The following is a 20,122-nucleotide window of genomic DNA, read 5'->3' on the forward strand; positions in this document are numbered from 1 at the left end:
TACCTTGTTTGAGCGAGGTGCCTGTGTTCTGGCAGCAGGACTTGTGGCAGATGGGCGTGATGGTGTGGTGGGGTTGGAGGCAGGGGAGGAGAGTGTGGACAGTGTTGTCATACCAGACCCGGTGTCATATACGCCAGGCATGATCCGCAGACGGTTTCCGGGGCATATACCCTGCAAGACAAATGAGTTAGATATTATGTGCCCTTTTTATTCATATCCTCAATATAGTTCTGTAACACTAACTTGACTCCGATTATCATCCTTCTGCACTGTATTTCACACTGCGTAGCTGAAGAAAAAGACAATACATTCAGCTCTACATCCTCTCCACAGCACTTCTCAGAGACTAGCATCATATTCTAGTGATGGTCTGTTGTTACAAATCAACATTCAATAGGAAGATGGCAACTTCTGGCCAAGCTAAAGTGAAATGAGTACAGTATACTCTACACTACACAAATTCTGACTGTGATAGCCCGAACATGTATTCAATATGAATGCTAAAATACATCATCTTCCACATAACTGGTGTTGTAAACTAGTGGGAGGGACAGTGCTGGAGAGGGATGCCTTTATGTGGAGGCACTTGTACAACCAGGTGGTTCCACTATCTAGTTATACAAACATCCCTCATTCCCTTCCCTATCCTCTAAAGGATGAAGGTCGGCTGCAGGAGGGCAACTTCATCCTGCAGTCTGCTGGGTTCACTCCCAGAGAAGTTTTGGGTTGCAACTAATATAAACTGGGGGAAATGGGAAAATCAGCAATACTGGTAGTAGTAATTGTTGCCCAATGTTCACTTGAAATGTGAACCTTGTGGACTGCAAACTGAAACTGCCCTCCTCCTGCAGTGCACCATCCCCTTTTCAGGGGAACTGAGGGAGGTAGTTGAGGGACAGTTGTGTAACTGGAGACAGCTTTATCACCCAGTTTAATCAATGCCACCAAAGGAAAATAGTACAACATGGCCCCATTACTTTGGTCACTCAGTATTTTAGCATTCTGCCATTCCAGCCTTTGCTCCTCCAACACTCCACAATCCATTTATGTTTAGGATTGCTAATATATATATATATATATATATATAAATAAAATCATTAATGTGAAAGGGTAAATTCCACAGAGGGACATTATCTGCCCCTGTATGGTGTACAGTGGGAATTCTACATGCACAACTCTTTTCAGAATGGAATCAAAAGCCTCTCTCTCTCTCTCTCTCTCTCTCTCTCTCTCTCTCTCTCTCTCTCTCTTTCTTGACAATGAGAGTATTATCCCACTCAAAACTGAGACAACTCTAGTACGGAACTCTATTCCTGCTAATGTGATTCAAGTTCTATTCAGCTGAATGGGAGTTGTAAGAGCCTGAGGGTGTTAACTTTTAAATGACATGATGCTACTCTCTACAGCCAAATAACACTGTCTGGCAGAAGAATTACTAAAACAAGTAGGACTTCTGTCACAAAATCTCTCACTCAGTGTAATGCAACATTAAGGTGACTCTCCACTGTGGCAAACCAAATGGTCTCTTATAATCCAGGAAACCATATAGCCTACTACATTAAGCAGTAACTCTATAACCAAAAGACGCCTGGTTGTCTAGTGGGTCACAGCACTCCAACTGAGGCCCATTACAGGTTATAATCGAGGGGTAGTTGGGGTTTACTGCCCTCATGGTGCCACTGAGATAGTTGGACGTGAGTGAAGTTGGTCACCTTTGCCTTAAATATCAAGACTGAGTAGCCTTGCCCCAGGCCCCTATGCTCCTGATGGGGAAGAGAAAGACTGGATGCCAAATGGATTTAATTAGCAACAGCTGATAAGTTGGAACCTCAGGCTCATCTGAATGTGAACCCAGTGGACTGCAGGCTTAACTTACCCTTCTCCTGCAGTCCACCATCCTCATAGGAAGGGAGATAAGGGAAGTCTGTATAAGTGGGCAGCTCCACCTCCCAGTTTTATTGGTGACACCACATGAATGCAACCCTCTCCAGCACCACAGCATTAAGTTACTGTACCTGACGACCACGAAGGGAACACAGCCACCAGCCCTCCAGCCCGGCTGTGTTTTGTTCCAGCACTGTGAGGACATCGTTCCTTTTGAAGGCTAGCTCATCAGGAGACTCAGCCACGTTGTCATACATGGCCCGGGCAATGCAGTTCTGTGGACAATGAGGCTTGGTGAGTTTGATGTGGTAGATAGATACTCAGATACAATATTGATAGATTGACAGATGGACAGACAGGCATTTTTACATACATACATACATACAAACATTTTATATATATATATATATATATATATATATATATATATATATATATATATATATATATATATATATATATATATATATATATGGTTTCCTGTAAGCCAAGAAACCATTTACAGTGCTGAGTGGTAACCATATAACCAAACCATACGTGCTCCCTACATGTCAACAAGTGGGTTGGTGGAGGGTCAGTGCCCCTCCCCGTAAAACAAATAACTCAGAGTCAGTGGCCATCCCTTACGGGATTATGGCGTCTGGCAATATATATATATATATATATATATATATATATATATATATATATATATACATACAGTAAATAGCTATTTTTTTATGCAATGAAGAAGGAACCAAAGGCCAGGAGCCTGAAAACCGTTCCTTCCAAGAAAAACAAACAAACAATCAATACAAAAGAGAGCCATGTTCAAGATCCGTTCATTTCGAGATGCCTGGACATACTGCGTTTGAAAGACTGGAGATCATAGGAAGTAGGAAATACAGACACAGGGAGACAGTTCCAGAGTTGACCTGTTGCATAAATGAAGGACTGGGAGTAACGGTTAACTCTTGCATTAGAGAGCTGGACAAAAAAGGGATGAGAGTTTGTTGCTAGACGGGTGCTACGCGCCCGTCGTAGAGGAGGGATGCAAACAGACACTTCAAAGGAGTAATGGTCACTGAAGCAGCGAAAGACGAGATAAAGATGAAACAGTGCAGCAATGAGACAGAGGTTGAAGGGAGCCAGAAAGAGGAGGAGAGTTAATGAGACGAAAAGCTTTTGACTCCACCCTATTGAGAAGAGCTGTATGTGGGGAGCCTCCCCACATATGACAGTTGTACTCTACACAGGGGCGAATAAAACCCGTGCATTAAGTCAACAACTAGGCAGGGGTAAAGAAGGTACGGAGTCGGCTTAGCACACCTAATCTCTTGGAAGCAGATTTTACAAGAGATGCAATATGATCTTTCCAAATTAAGTCCCGAGTGAATGAAACCCCAGGCAGGTTCAAGGATGATGCAGGTTTGAGCTGGATATTATTAAACATTACTGGATACTTCCGTGGAAGATTTTGTTGGGTTGATAGGTGTAAAACCTGAGTCTCTGATGCATTAAAAACGACAAGATTATTTTTACTCTAGCCAGAGATACGAGCCAAGTCAGACATTAGGTGTGCCATAGCCTCATCCCTTGTTATATATATCTATAAAGCTACATATGTATATATAGTATACAGCTTTCTCTCTTTCTATATATATATATATATATATATATATATATATATATATATATATATATATATATATATATATAGAGAGAGAGAGAGAGAGAGAGAGAATCATCCATACAAACTTATAAACTTACACAAATTAACTGACTGCACATAATTCATGGCCCTTGCCAGGTGGCCTGGCTTTAAATACAGACTAACTGTCTAATTACTGAAGTTTAAGAATTATGAGAGAGAGAGAGAGAGAGAGAGAGAGAGAGAGAGAGAGAGAGAGAGAGAGTATTGGCCTAGGGAGAGGAAAACAAACAGCCTAAAGGTACAGTAGTCTCTTACCTATCTGTACCGTTGACTTGCAATTTTCTTTATGTAACGCAAGAGGAAATACAGGATATGTACATATATGAATGTTAAGTGTTACATTTCCAGAATAACAGTAACATCGAAGTATCACTGAAGACACAACAAAGCTAGTTCCACTGAAGTAACACCAAATGAACCGCATTAACACTGAAGTAACACTCGTCACTCATCCAACTGAAGTAATACTAAAAATAAAACTGTTGTAACATCAAAGTAACACTCGTCTCAGTGAAGTAAAACTCACAGTAACACCATTAACTCCGAAATAACACTTGTCCCAATAAATTAATGTCAAAGTAACATCATTAACACCAAAGTAACACTCAATCCATTGAAGTATCACCAAAGTAACACTATTAACGCAGAAGTAACACTCCTCGGCCGTCAAGTAACACCAAAGTAACGCTATTAACACCGAAGTACTGTACAGTATAACACATCCCTCTGAAGTCCGGTAACACTCGTGCCACTGGAGTAACACCAAATATCACTGAGGCCACACTTTGAACGCCGATGCAACACTCGTCGCACTAAAATAACACTGGCTTAACATCGAAGTAACACTATAGTCCCACTAAAGTGACGCCGAATTAACACTGATGGCACATAAGTAACACACCACCATGACAATAGTCTCTGTTAAGTGAGAGTGTAGTTACACGGTATAGCAAACGCACATAAATCCTTCCTTTTCAATGTGGCAAACTGTTCACACACACACACACACACACACACACACACACACACACACACACACACACACACACACACACCGTTAGCTGCCCCAACAAACGTCACTCCTTCACAGTCACATGTGTACGTATTCCAGACACTGAACGGTTACAAGGTCAGACGGACGTGCTGGCCATCATCATCTCACCTTCATCACTATTCTCAACGCCACGGGGCTCACCATTTAGCGCGGCGAGAGAGGCGATGAGCTGTATGTGATGAGGAGGACAGGGCGCACAAGATCAACACAATGAGTGGATGGGGACGGGGAGTGAGGCAGAGAGCGCGCCGCTGTGGTGGGCGCCGCTACTGACATAGATGAAGTGGCTGGGGGACGAGGTGGCGCCTGGGTCTCACCTATACCCTCTCCCTACCCTCTCCCTCACTTGCACCATCCCCCCCCTTGCCTCTCCTTCACATCCTTCGTTCACCCCCCACCTACCTACTCCCTTCCCCCACCTCCATCCTATCCTTCGTTTACCCCCCCTACCCTCCCTCCCTGCCACCCTTTGCTACTTACTCCCTCCCCCACTCTGTCACATTTCGTTTACTACCCCCTACCTACCTACTCCCCCTTCTGCCACATTTCATTTACTTCCCTCTTCCTATCTTCTCTCTCCCCCATTCCTGCCATCCCTCATATATCCCCCATCTACCTACCCTTTCCCCTTGTCATCCTTCGTTTACCCCCTTGCTCTCTCCCCCTGTCATCTGCTCGTTTTCCTTCCACCTACATACTCCTTCACCCTAACATCCCTGAATACCCCCACCTATCTGCTCCCTCCACCCCTCAGCATCCTCAAATCCTTCGTTTACCTCTTCACCTACACCCTCCCCACCACCTCCTATCCTTCCTTTACCCAACCTACCTATTCCCTCCCGTCGCAATCCTTCCCCACCTACATCCTTCCCCACCCACTCTTGCCTCGTCTACCCACCCACCTACCTTGGGCGCCACTCATCCGTTTCATCCCTCTTTCAACAGCTGGTCATATTCATCCACGAGACAGCTTCTTAGTATTTTTTCCAGCCAACCGTTACCCCCGGTCATATACTTTCTGCGGCATTTCACATTTGTTCGATCGGCGAGCTCCACCAATGGATTTCAGTATTTATCCTCAAGTCTAAGCCGTGGCATGGGATGATATCAGTAAGCCTGACGTTGGGATGGGTAGTTTTAAATTCTCTTTTTACCTTAACTTCGGGCCAGATTTTCGTCCATTAGCAGCTAAGGCTTTACAACCTTTCCAGAGCACTTCTTCGTAACTAACTTCATATTCTAGTTTCAATCTATTGTTACAACCTAGAATTCAAGATAGAGAGATGACGATTAGGCCACGAGTATTGGATTATAATATATCACACATATTATCGGCATCTGAGAACGATTCTGAAGCATCGTCTGGCTACTTGACATTTTCCCAATAATTTTTACACCCACTGCTCTCACAAACGAGATGTCCCATAAATGTGGATTTTTTCTTTTAAGCATTTCAATTAGCGTCGACTGCGACTCAAGGTCTTCATATCTTTGTTCAAGCACAGAGTCATTATCCCTACGCTCACCTGACCTTTTGTCTCTATGCTCACTTTACGCTCACTTGATCTTGTCTCTACGCTCACCTGATCTTTTGTCTCCACGCTCACCTGATCTTTTGTCTACACGCTCACCTAATGTTTTGTCTCTATGCTCACTTGATCCTTTGTCTCTATGCTCACTCTATATTCACTTAATATTTTGGCGTCCATGCAGCCGTTCTCTCGCTCTCTGGATTCCCATTCACTCGCACACTCCCACCAGTCACTCATATAATGCTGTTCTTTTACTGTTTTGGCTCTTCTGCATCTGCCCTATTATCCATTTAGTTCTCGTCAACCCGTCAATCAAGTGACTACCCATTCAGTCCCTCAACTTTATCCGTCCATCACTAAATAATACGCTTCCCCATTCTCTCCTCCTACGTTCTCCATCCTTCACTCACCAGTCAAATCGATCAGTGAATCAATTTATCCGTTGACTATATTTACGTACACCCAAATCTTGCATTAATTCTACACCCACCCGCCCATTTGTTAATATCCTTCACCCACCCGTCAAATCGCTCAGAGAATCAAATTATCCCTCGATCACATACCCGGTACCTAGCCTGGCATCGTTTACATACCCACCCGCTCAGTCGTTCATATCCTTCACTCACACCCGCCAAATCGCTCAGTGAGTCAGTTTATTCTTCTACCACATCCGCCACAACCACATACACACCCGCTCGTTCCTATCCTTCAATCAAATCGCTCAGTGGTTCAGTTCGATTATCCTTCAACCACATACGTCACAACCACATACACACCCGCTCGTTCCTATCCTTCACTCACCCATCAAATCGCTCAGTGGTTCAATTTTTTCGTCGATTATATATTAATTGGTGCTCTACCCAATCTGGCATCTTGTATACACCCACCCGCCTACCTGTTCACCCGACAGAATTATAGTCCAGCCAAAGAACACTGTTAATCATAGCCTTGATAAGACAGGAGCTCCACAAGGTTGGCGTGTTTAAAATCTGGGAGTAACCAAAAATTCTTAACCCTATTCTTTGATGGAAAAAAAAAAAAAAAAGGGATTATGACGATGATGACGATGACGATGATGATGATGATGATGATGACGACGACGACGACGATGAAACAAAAATTCAGTTAGTATTTTACTTAATGAGTGACAAAATATGTGGTTCTGAAATATAGAGAACATATTATAAAGCTTCCAAAACTTCTCATCATGTGTTCCAGAATGCAAAACACAAAAGAATACCTACAACACTTTTTTTTTTTTTTTTAAACAGTACACGACTTCTGAGAACCCTTCACTATGGAGCACAGACACAACCACACATTAACCGTAGAGTCGGCGCCACCGTCACAGTTTTCTTGGTAGAGCCTGTGACCACAACTTTTCCCTTCTCCCCTTACCCACCATGCCCTACGAAGTCACCAGCCTCCCACACCCTTCTTAAGTGACATTGCTACATCCTCTCACATCCTGCTCCCCAAACTCTTTACTGAATGCCAATGGAGATTATGCAACAGTAAGCCGATACCGGGCAACTTGCAGTGCTTCCTCCGTCTGTTGAATTACTGTAAAGGCAGGGGGTAAAGGTGGGGACTGAAGCCATGTGGTAATTAGCCGCGGTGCTCATCTCAGTAACTTATGACTTTGCGCCTGTGGTAGGTTATTCACTTACTGTCCTCACCCAGATCATCACTATCTCCCTTACACGTCAAGTCTTGGCTGGCTGGTTCATAGCACTACAAGGAAATCAATATGTTTTATATCTCCATGACAAGAATCATGAGTTCACAACACCTGCCCTCATATCTACCAATCCCGTATCCCCTTCAAAGAGTGGACGTCTTTTTCATCACACCTAAAGACACAGATTTCTCACAGCCATTAGGTTAATGACGACTCGTGAAGTATCTCCAAACTTGGGTTAATTCGTCAAGAAGTAACGGGAACAAAAGAGAAAATAGTCATCACGGCGAGCAAACTAACACCACATCAACACCTCCATCAACCCTAAGTCTCAGTCTCTACACCACCCCTCTATATTACAATCTCTCCCCACCACCACCACGGGTATCTCTTGTGGTGGTGGTGGGTATTTACATCATAAACCATACCTGACACAAGCCTTCATTATTCTTATCTTACCTCTTCCCTCCAGTGTTAAACGGCACCATCCTTCACCCCGCCCTCACTTGAACCTGCAACTACCTCTATCAACTCACCTTCTGCTTAAAGACCAACATTTATTCCATTTACCGTATTGCTGAGACGCCTTCCTGTGGTGGTTCTGATATAACTGGGCGGCTACAATGCCCGGTTATATGAACATCCCTCATTTGCTTCCCCATCCCCCGAAAAGAGGAGGATGGACTGCAGGATGGGGGGAACTTCTCGACCGGGTTCACATTTCAGATAAACGTGAGGCTACAACAACTACTACCACCGTACTGTCACTGAACAAAGCCGGTCACCACTATAAAGAATATTCCTCTCCATCTTTATCATCAACCTCCATCCCTCTACAGCTTTCGTCTTTCCCCCACCTAAACTTGCAACTTCCTCATTCAACACACCCACTGCCAAAAGGTTAACATTTACATCATTTATGCCACTGCCCCGACAGTTACTCAATCATCATAATCTCTAATACTTCTCTCAACGTATCATTACCAACTTCCATCAGCACAACCTCTCCTAAAACGCTAATATTTACTTCATTTCAGTAAGCCCATGTACTCAGTCTTCAAATCTGTCATATTTTCTCCAAACCTATCATTAACATACCCTTCACTTAGGTTACCAGTTTTCATTTTCTGTTTTGCCCACCTGCTCGGTCTTCAGATGTCTCATATTTCTCCCAGTGATACCGTCAACTTAACAACAGCACTGATTTTACCTACCATATTGTAATGCTCATCTACTCAATCTTCTACTTTCTCATATTCTTTTTTCCAATGACGCCCTCTACTCAAAGACCATTATTTATTTCATTTTCCATATTGCCAACTTATCATCTAGTATATTCTGCCAACTTATCATCACCAGTCTCCACCCCTCACCAGCACCTACATCTGCCAACACTGCCTTATCACCCATCTATCTAAGCCTGCCACACGCCATCTCTCTCCTACCATCTCTCTCTCTCTCTCTCTCTCTCTCTCTCTCTCTCTCTCTCTAATAGGCTAGTTAATGCCGAGAAGTGATGTTTGGTCAAGAAGTGGATAAAACGGAAAACAGTTTATTTAAGTATGATCCTGATTTTTATGGAGTTAAGTGTTATTGTTACCCCATTTCTCCGTCCCTCTCCCCTTCCTCCCTCCCTTTCTCTTCCCTTCCTCCCTCCCTCTCGCTTCCCTTCCTCCCTCCCTCTCGCTTCCTTTCCCCTCCTCCCTCTCCCTCTTCATCCTCTCTCTATCTTCGCCATTCTTCCTCCCGAGCTCTTTGCCCCTCCACTTCATACCTGCCCCTATTTCCCCCTTCCCCTCCTCCTTCTCCCCTTGCTTGCTCCCCCCTTCCACATTATTTCTACTTCTACCCCTCTTCCTCCCCTCCTCTCTCTAACGACAATTCCTCTCCTATCTTCCTCCCTCCCTCCCTCTCCCCCCTCTTCCTCCCTACCTTTCATCTCCTTGCCCTCCCCCTTCCCCCTTCTCTCTCTCTCTCCCCAACCCACCCACCCTCCCCCGTCCCCCCCAGGGCTGATGGATCCGCGTAAAAACCGTGATGAAGCGTGAAAGCCACTAAGGCGCCGGGTCTCTGGGCAGGACACACCGCTACGAGAAGATGGACGAGGTGGGGGTGTTGCGGTCAGGGGGAGGGAGGGACGTGCAGCTGAATGACTTAACACTCTATCTAACCATCTATCTATTTATCTGTCTATCTACCAATCTATCTCTCTATCAACCTACCTATCTATCATCCAATCCTCCACTGTCCCATCAGGAGCGTAGGGGCCCGGGGCTAGACATTTAAGGCAAGAGTACCTTAGTGGTATTATAGCAGCAATAAACCCCAACCATCCCTTGGATATAAACCCCTATGGGCCACATTAGGGTGTTGCGCAGTAACCCACAGGACCACCAGGCGTCCATTTGGCTATACAGCTTCTAATTAACGTAGTAAATGGTTTCCTGGGCTACACACCTATCTTTTTGCATACAGTTATTTATCCCATACAGCATATCATTTTTATACTTCCTGTCAGTTTTATACACATTCTTATTTTGTGCCAACTTCAGCCCAAGACGTCATTCTCATTTATTCTTGATACCAAAAATGATTATATTAGTCTTAGGAAAGGACGCCCAGTACTGAAGGGTTACTCTGCATTCACTTTCTTAACCCACTGGCGTACAGGGTCCTTTAAAAATGGTGGAATCAGGTATTTTCAAAAATTAATTAAGGCGGGAACCCCAGGATACGGACCAATGGGCATCACAATTTTGAGCCGATAAGCGAAGAGCGGTGCGCCAAGTAACCTTCCAGCAAAACTCCCCACATATTAACCCTGGGCACTAATGGATTAAAGCCACGAGACACACTTAGAGCACAAATTTACTAACAGGTGTACTTTAAGGAATACTATAATGAGATCGTTGCTATCCCCTTCACTAAGCGACGTCTCCTGCATCGAATGGCCAGGTGTCAGGACAGCAAAACAAAAGGGAAGGAGGAAGGAAGAAAGGGAGTGAGACAGAGGCAGGGGAAAAGGAGGGAGGCAAGGGAGACAAAGAACAGCAAGGAGGGAGGCAAGGGAGACAAAGAACAGCAAGCAGGGAGGCAGGGGAGAGGCACGGCAGCAGGGAGGGAGCAGGAGTGAGGCAGGGTAGCAAGGAAGTAGTGAGAATAAAATAACAAAGACATCACACTACCAAAGGCGTTACCAGCATTATCATATTATCAACACCCAGACAGCAAATACGAATTCAACAACGGTACGCCATTATTCAAACTCAAAAAAACACTGGTACTACAACTACCTTTTTGAGGCAGCAAAGCAAGAGGGAGGAGGCAGGGAGTGACAGAAGGTAGGGGACAAATTTGTGAATCTCCTGAGGCCACACTTAGTTGTACACGACGTAAGATGTTTTAACTCTTCCATTCATGACCCTCCCCCTCCCTCCCTCCCTCCCTCCCTCTCACTCTCTCTCTCTCTCTCTCTCTCTCTCTCTCTCTCTGTACACGATATAAGATGTTTTAACTCCTTCATGACCTCTCTCTCTCTCTCTCTCTCTCTCTCTCTCTCTCTCTCTCTCTCTCTCGCTGTCACCACACGATTTTATTCAGCTGATACGAGACCTTGTTGTGAAAAGGTAAACGAAGCCTACATATACTCAACCCCTCCCGTCTGAAAAGCCCCACCAAAGCTGAATAAAATCGTCTGAAGATAGCCAGATTATAATAAAGGACGTCCTCGGAATAAGGAAGTTATGAGAAAGAAAGCAATGACTAATAAAATAAAGAGAACTAATTTACCGATAAGAGGGAGAAGCAGGGAGTAATAAAAGTAGTACGGACAAATGAAGTGACAAGAGCGAAGAGGCAAGTAGGAATAAAAGTGGTAAAGACAAATAAAATTAATAAAGAGAATAAATTAACAAATAAGTGGGAAGAAGCAAGTGGTATTAAAAGTGGTAAAGAGAAATAAGCGAGTAAGAGGAAAGATGGAATGACTAACAAAAGCAATAATTGAATAAATTTACAGGTAAGAGTGACAAGCAGGGAATAATAAAGGCAGTAAAGAGAACAAATTACCATAAGAGAGGGGGAGCAGGAAGTAATAAAAGTAGTAAAGAGGACATATGAACAGATCAGAGGGAAGAAAGAAGAATTAACTATAATGGCACTCAGCAGAGCGCATACCTCCGCCAAGGCCCAACATGCAATTCCTTTTAATTCAATCAAGTCTAATCCAATTTGGAAAAAGACTACCCCTCTATAAAAGAATATTTAAATCCGCTAGATCCGGAATTTTATATGGATCCGCGCCAAACTACACATTCACAGATACCAACATCCTAAATATGCCTGATTTTTTTTTTTTCCCATCAAGATCCATGCAATACTCACTGAAAAATTTACGAAAATGTCGAAAAACACCCCATCTCGCAATGTTAAAGAAAGTGAAAATAAAAAATCCTGGATCCGCGCCTTTATACAGATCCATATCAAAATTTAATGAAGTCTATTCTGGGCCAAGGCCCATTCTTCTACCAAGTTTCGTAGAAATTCTCCGTCCAGTAGTTTTTGTGGAATCTTGCTCACAAACCAACCAACAAACAAACAAACGGAACGGACAGGGGTGAAAACATAACCTCCTTGGCGGAGGTAACAACAGTAAAAACCAACCAACCAATAAGAAGGAAGAAAGAGGGACTAATAACACTAATACAGATAACAGATAAGAGTAAAGAAGCAGGGACTCATAACACAGATAACAAATTAACAGATAAGAATAAAGAAGCAAGGACTAATAAAAAGTAAGAGAGGACAAATTAACAAATCTCTGGAGGCGACACTTAAGTTTAACACGAGACGAGAGACAAGATGCTGCTTGTTGACACTAGCCTTCAGGGTGATACTGAGGATGGAGTGTTTAGGCAAGGGTGAGGCAGGGTGAGGGTAAGCTAGGATAGATGTGAGGCAGGGTGTGAGTGAACTAAGATGAGAGTCAGGAGGGGTGATGGTGAGTTAGGGTTGAAGTGAGGCAGTGTGAGTGAGGTAGGATAATAGTGAGTCAGGGTGTGGGTAAGCTTAAGCGGAAGTGAGTTAAGGGAGGCAGGGAGAAGGGATATGAATTACTGAGGCAAGAGTGTCTTAGCAAGGGTGAGGCAGGGTTAGGGTGGGCTAGCGTAGGGGAGGAGTAGGGAGGAAGGATATGAGAGAGGCAGGGATGATCCAGGGAGGCAGGAAAGGGCTAGGGGTAGACTGGACATAAGTGAGGTGAGGGGGACTAGGCAATGGATAGGAAGGGCAGAGAAAGCATATTAAGTGATACAGGAAGGGCAGGCTAGGCACAGGATAGGTGTAGAGGTAGGAAAATTACAAGGAAGCTAACTGTGGGTTTGGCAAGGAGAGGCAGAGTCTGAATGAAAAAGTGCGCTAGGAATGGAACAGGTAGAGTCTGAGTGTAGTACAAAGGACTGGGCAATGGGCATGGAATAGGTAATGGAGGCAGTGTTAGTTAAGGCAGGGAAAGCTGTGTATGGGATACGTAGAGGAGACAGGGTTTAAGCCAGGGGAGGCAAGGCATGAGTGAGACAGGGTGGCCTGGGCATGGGAGAAGCAGAGGAATGCAGGGTACTAGAGAAACAGGGGTACCTATGGGATGGCACGGCAGCAGGGAAGGGGAGCTGGGTGTGAATGAACCAGTATAACTAGGTATGAGAGACTGGGCACAAGACAGGGAGGGAATGGCAGGGCAGGGCGAGATGGAGGGTGGCTGAACAGAGGGATAGAGAGAGAGATGCAGATCAGAAAGAGTAACAGGGAGGATGACAAGGCAGCAGAGAGCAAAAGGGAAGGAGGGAGAAGAGAGGGGGAGAGAGAGGGAGGCAAGGCAGAAGTGAGGCAAGGCAGAAGTAAGGCAAGGGAGACGAAGAACAGCAAGAAGGGAGGCAGGGAACAGGCACAAAAGCAGGGATGACACAAGGTAGCAAGGAGGGAGCAGAAGTGAGGCAGGGCAACAAGAAGGGAGGCTTGAGTGTGGCAAGGGAAGAGGGAAGAAGACAAGGGTGAGAGGGCAGGAGGGAGGGAGGCAGGGGTGAGACATGGCAGCAAGGTGGGAGACACGGGTGAGGCAGGGCATGAAGGAGGGAGGCAGAGTGAGGGATGGCAGCAGGGAGTTGGTGAGAAGGCAGGGTGAGGGATGGCTGCAGGGAGGTGGTGAGAAGGCAGGGTTGGGGTGGTGCAGGGCAGGAAGGGAGGCGCCGAGGTGTCTCATGGTGGAGTAGTTAGCAGAGTCTTGTGTGTGATGCCCCTTGTTCCTCACGTCCCATGGCGCCACACACACTCACTAGCTCACTCCTCGGCCCTCTCCCGTCTCACTCCTCGCTCACTTTCTCTCTCACACTCTTTCCACGCTTACTCTGTTTCCTTTCATCTCATACTCCTTAAATCAATTCTTTTATTTCTCACTCCACACTTCATTCTTACTTCCTCGAAAGAAGCAGTTTTGAGGCCTCGATACTATGTCTGTGACTCTAGGAAAAAAAAAAAAAAACAGTTAATGTGAATATACGATACATAACAGGCAACTTTAAAAATATGAATATAAAATTTAGTTTCGCTAAGAAAAAGCTCATATTTTTATCTAAAATCGTTGAGTCGATGGCTGCATATGATGAGAAATAATCCCTTTGACTCCTTCAACTATCGTATTACTTAACTTACCGGTACATTAAGTTTCGATCTTTCCTAAGTGTCTTGGTATGGGGTGGGAACTGGGTTTCATGCGTATATTTGCTTATTCGGTTGATACCGGACTATAAATTATTCAACAAAACTAATTAATTTCCAATGTAATACATAATCTTGTGATTACGCAAAGTTTTCAAATTTCCTAATTATTTTCATGTTATTACACATTTGTAGTCAGGTACACCTAAGTCGTTTTATAGACAAAATGTACCGTGAAAAACAAACAAACAAGAAAAAAGGTTTTATGGGTGCCCCCGTTTTAAATAATCTGCCCCCACCACCCACCAAATTAGGCTGGGCTGGATCCGCCACTGTCCTTCTCCTGAATAAAATCGGCAGATAAAAAAAATAAATAAATAAATAAATAAATAAAAATCTATGCAAAATATGCCATCGTGTTAAGAGGGATTAATAACTTTGTTTCTGGTTGGTGTGGCCGTGCTCTCACTCACCCTATACTCTGATATAAATACTATACAAAGTTAACCTATTATTTAATATGGGATGTTAATTAGCTGAACCTGGGGACAAAAAGAACTGTACACGAGAAAACATATTGTGATCACTGCCCATATATTCATTTACTGTCCTAGGAAGCATGGAATATACACTACCCTAGAATTAAAACACAGACAGACAGACAGACACACACACACACACACACACACACACACACACACACACACACACACACACACACACTTGCCCTCCCATCACGCTGCAGTCAGTGTTTATCTTCAGCTAACATAATAGTAAGGATGAGTGTAATAAAACCTCCAAGACTCCTCCAAGTTGGTATATGCACAGACACTGATACCGCCCACGCGCGCACACACACACACACACACACACACACACACACACACACACACACACACACACACACACACACACAGATACCGTCCACTTACACAGCCAACAACACAAACGCCACAATATAAACACAGTCTCATCATCCACATGCTTGTTCTTCGCCTTTTGTATTTATCTGAAGATCTCCCGTCATCCATATTCGGTAATACGTTCCGGTCTTGGGTCTCAGGCATAGGATCCGTGATGGCTCCCTTTTTACGTCTCCATTTCTTGTTTTTGTTTTGTTTTTGCTTCGTCTTCTGGTAAACTTCTACAGGTTTCCGTTTGAGGTGTTCAGGTCCTTTAGAGATCAACTGGTCAGGGATAGAGGTGGTGGTGGTGGTGATGGTGGTGGTGGTGGTGGTGGAGGTGGTGGTGGTGGAGGTGGTGGTGGAGATGGTGGAGATGGTGGTGGTGGTGGAGATCGTAGTGGTGGTGGTGGAGATGGTGGTGGTGGAGATGGTGGTGGTGGTGTGTTGCCTACGTGGGATCTCAGTCTTACAACCAGTGTGTGATGTTCCTAACCACGCCCAACAACCCACCATTCTTCTGAACTCTCTCTCTCTCTCTCTCTCCCTCGTGTTTATATTTCCTAATTTAGTGGGGCGAGCATAAAGGAGAGGGTGATTTATCGTTTTCCTCCTCTCCCTATTAGCTGATTTTCTTGGCATGAAAGTAATACACCACCACCACCATCATCATCACCACCAACATCACCATCACCACCAGCATCATTATCAACATCATGTGAAAAGAGCTTAAGGCTGGTTCTATAATCACTTTCACGACATGATTGGAAGGACAAATGATGTTTCAAGAAAAATTTGCCCCTCTTATGTATCACAAAAGGAATACATGGACACTGTTTTTTTCGTACCCTTTTAAAAATATTCTCCCTATTGTGGTTCTCTGTGTGCTTCTCTGGCTAATGGTTCCTGGAAGTGTGTGGTTGTCTCTTTTCCTCTCTTTCCAGCACTCGTCCTCAAGCACTCTCTTCTCTCACTCTCTCATTTCCTCTCCCCTCACTCTTTCCATTCATTTCCTTTCTTTCCCAAAACACTCTCAGTCCTTTCCCCGCCCTTCCTCTTTCCTCTCTTCTTTTTTCTCCTTCCCTCTCACTCTCACCTTCACCCAACTTCCTCTCCCCGACTAGATCACTAACTCGCTCACTGCTTCTCTCTCCATACTCACTAAACTATCGTGGTTATCTCTGTGTGTGTTTAGGCTAATGATTCCTGGAAATGTGGTTGGTCTCCTATCCTCTCCTTCCAGCACTCGTCCTCAAGCACCCTCTTCCCACACTATCTCCCTCCACTCATATCCTCTCCTTTCTCCAACTCTCTCAGGCTCAATCCCTGAACTTGTATGTATGTATGTTGTAAGTTAATATTTATTCTTGTATGTAGTAAGTTAAATAATATTAATTCTTATACAAAATGACAGAACCACAGTCTGAAGGCTTACAGAAAGTTGTCAAAAAAAAAAAAAAAAAAAAAAAAAAAAAAGGAGCATACATCACGCTTCGTTCCTTTCGAGACGCCTGAACACACTGCATTTAAAAGACTGGAGGTCAAAGAAAGAAGGAAGTACAGATTAAAGAAAGCAGTTTCAGAGCTGACCAGAAGAGTACATGTACAGCGGTATTGAAATAAAGTACTTCAGTGGGCCAACTGATTTGTAATTTTTTTTTTTTTTAATGGCTGAACAGGGTAAATTAATGTGTGAGAAAATCAGAAGTAGGAAAAAAAAAAAAAAAAAAAAAAAAAAAAATGGGGGCAAAATAAAAGAAAGCGGTATGTATAGAGATGCACATAACATGGGTTACTCTCTCTCTCTCTCTCTCTCTCCCTCTCTCTCTCTCTCTCTCGGCAGCCAAAGGAATGATTCAGTTCAAAGATTTTTGCGATGCTCATGTCAAAACACAAGACATATTATTAGGGATATGAGTCAGCTGCTTGAGAGAGAGAGAGAGAGAGAGAGAGAAATAATTACACATATATTCCTTTACATTTTTCCTCTTTTATTCATGCCTGTAATCCTGCGCCTTTCCATTCATTAACTCCTTTCACCTGCCATCAACTTTCATCCCCTCCCTTTCACTTATGCAGCCACATTCCTCCTTTTTCCCTTTTCACTGTCATCTCTCTTCATAGTTCTCTCTCCTCTCTTTTCCGTTCTCTCCACACCTCTCCTCCCATCTCCTCCTCTATCTCCTCCTCACCTCTTGTCTTCCTTCATTTCTCACGTTTGCTTGCCATCTCTCCTTTATTCTTATCCTGTCCCCTCTAATGTATTTTTCTTTATTCTTCTCCTCTCACAGTTGCTACTCATCTCCTCTCTCCCATTCTTCTCTCTTTTCCTCTTAGTCTCCCTTCCTCTCCACTCTTTTTCTTTCTCTACTCAAGTATTTTCAGCTACTCTAAGTCCCCCTCCTCTTCTCTTCATCTTCCTCTTCTCAAAGTTTCTAACCGCTTCATTCAATCTTCCCTCTTCTTCCCTCTCACCCCAGTGCCACCCTTCACTTTTGCCCTTCCTCCCCTCTTCTCCCCTCCTACCCTCTTCTCTCTCCTCATCCTTCACCCCCCTCTTCTCTCACTTTCTCGCTCCTCACCCCTCACCCAATCTCATCCTTCCTCTTCTCTTTTTCTTTCTCCCCACCCTTCACCCAGCCTCACCCATCCTCTTCCCTCTCACCTTCTCTCTCCTCACTCTTCACCCTGCCTCACCCCTCCTCTTCTCTCTTACTTTCTCTCTCCTCACCCCTCATCCAGCCTCACCCTACCTCTTCTCTCTCTCTCTCCTCTTCACCCCTCACCCCTACAGCAGCCCTTGAGGTTGGAGTTATCAGTGACAAAAGCGGCCCCCTTATCTCTCTCTCTCCCTGTGAGCTGGGCCGCCTCCAAAGGGAACAAGTAGCCAGTGTCTCTTTCATCCTGAGGCGCCCTGAGAGAGACCTGGAGAAATGGTCGTTTTTCTTATAGTCGTTTTTCTTCTGTGACAGTTGCATCGGATCTTTTCTTCTTCTTCTCATTCTTCTTCGTCTTCGCCATTTAACAGTTTCACCCCACCTCCTATCTCTCTTCATTTTCTTCTTCATCATCCTATCTTCTCTTTCCTTCACCTTCTCTCTCTCTCTCTCTCTCCTAACAGCTCCACCCCCTTCTCCTTCTTTTCCTCCTCTTGTTTCGTCATCATCTTCCCTTCTTTTTCACCATCTCTTCCCTTCTTCCTTTGCATTCGCACCATCTCTCTCTCTCTCTCTCTCTCTCTCTTCTAACAGCTCCACCCCATCTTCTTTTTCCTCCTCTTGTTTCGTCATCATCCTTTTCCTTCTTTTTCACCTTTGCATCTGCACCATCATCTCTCCTCCCTGTGAGCTAGGCCGCCAGCACAGGGGACAACTAGTAAATGTCTCCTGCCCAGTGACGGTGAGAGGTGTTGTGACGCGCAGAGTGACTTGTTTTCATGCGTTTTTTCAAGGTTGTGTAGAGAGGGGAAATTGGGTGGATATTTTTTTTTTTTTTATTAGTGCTGAGGAACTTACTTGGCCTTTCTTTTGTTTTTTTACTGGTGAGGGTTTTTATTTTATTTTATTTTTCTTGGGGGGGTCATGCTTGTAAAGAGGGACTTGATTTGGTTTTATCAGGTTTGTGGAGAGAGGGCCCTGCGTCTTGGTTTCACTGCACCACACACTGTTCAAAAGGATGAATTAACTCCACATACAGACTTTGTGTTAATATCTAAAGCAGACCCAAAAGAGAGACTTATTTTGATTTTGATTTTTTTTTCAGGCTTGTGATGGAGACTTGTCATTACGATTTTTTAAGCTGATGCAGAGAGATTTTTTTTTTTTTTTTTAGCTTACATAGCAATTTTTTTTTCTAGTTGTATTAATTTTCAAGCTTGCAGAGAGAGACAACATATTAAACTAAACCTTGAAATCAGGGGGACATGAGAAGGAAGGAGGGAACATGACGAGTAGGAACATGAGGAGTAGGAGGGAACATGAGGAACAGGAAGGAACATGAGGAGTAGGAGGAGGGAACATGAGGAGTAGGAGGGAGCATGAGGAACAGGAAGGAACATGAGGAGCAGGAGGAGGGAACATGAGGAGTAGGAGGGAACATGAGGAACAGGAAGGAACATGAGGAGCAGGAGGAGGGAACATGAGGAGTAGGAGGGAAAATGAGGAGTAGGAGGGAACATGAGGAGTAGGAGGGAAAATGAGGAGTAGGAGGGAACATGAGGAGTAGGAGGGAACATGAGGAGTAGGAGGGAACATGAGGAGTAGGAGGGAAAATGAGGAGTAGGAGGGAACATGAGGAGTAGGAGGGAACATGAGGAGTAGGAGGGAAAATGAGGTGGACCACATGACGAAGATGGGGAGGACAACAGTGCAAAGGGCATGACATGGACTGGGTCTGAGTGTGTCGTAAACAAGAGGGTAACAGTACACAGAATAAGTGTGTGTGTGTGTGTGTGTGTGTGTGTGTGTGTGTGTGTGTGTGTGTATCCGTGTGTACGTGTATGTGTGTTGCCGCCACCCTGCCATCACACGGCGCCACGGACATTACTCAACCGTAAGTACCGCCGCAGTCCCCTGTCTGGCTCCCGTCACTCCCCACAGTACTGCACACAACACGCGGGACAGACGCCACGGGACAGACAGGATGTGCCTCTCACCCAGCCCTGCC

General features: G+C 44.5%; 1 protein-coding gene across 1 annotated transcript in view; it reads right to left on the reverse strand.

The window, feature by feature from the left end:
- Positions 1 to 20,122, reverse strand: part of p130CAS (Serine_rich_CAS and FAT-like_CAS_C domain-containing protein p130CAS) — a 52,949-nt gene that overhangs the window by 20,446 nt on the left and 12,381 nt on the right. The window contains exons 2-3 of the mRNA XM_080271616.1: positions 2,016 to 2,159; positions 4 to 171 (exon numbers count right to left, since the gene is read on the reverse strand). Of these exons, the coding sequence (XP_080127742.1) occupies positions 4 to 171; positions 2,016 to 2,159 (312 nt within the window). The remainder of the gene's footprint in view (positions 1 to 3; positions 172 to 2,015; positions 2,160 to 20,122) is intronic.

The sequence above is a fragment of the Coenobita brevimanus genome, chromosome 46 (genome assembly GCF_032717465.1).
Source record: "Coenobita brevimanus isolate Jiangsu-jjx chromosome 46, ASM3271746v2, whole genome shotgun sequence".
Lineage (NCBI taxonomy): Eukaryota > Metazoa > Arthropoda > Malacostraca > Decapoda > Coenobitidae > Coenobita > Coenobita brevimanus.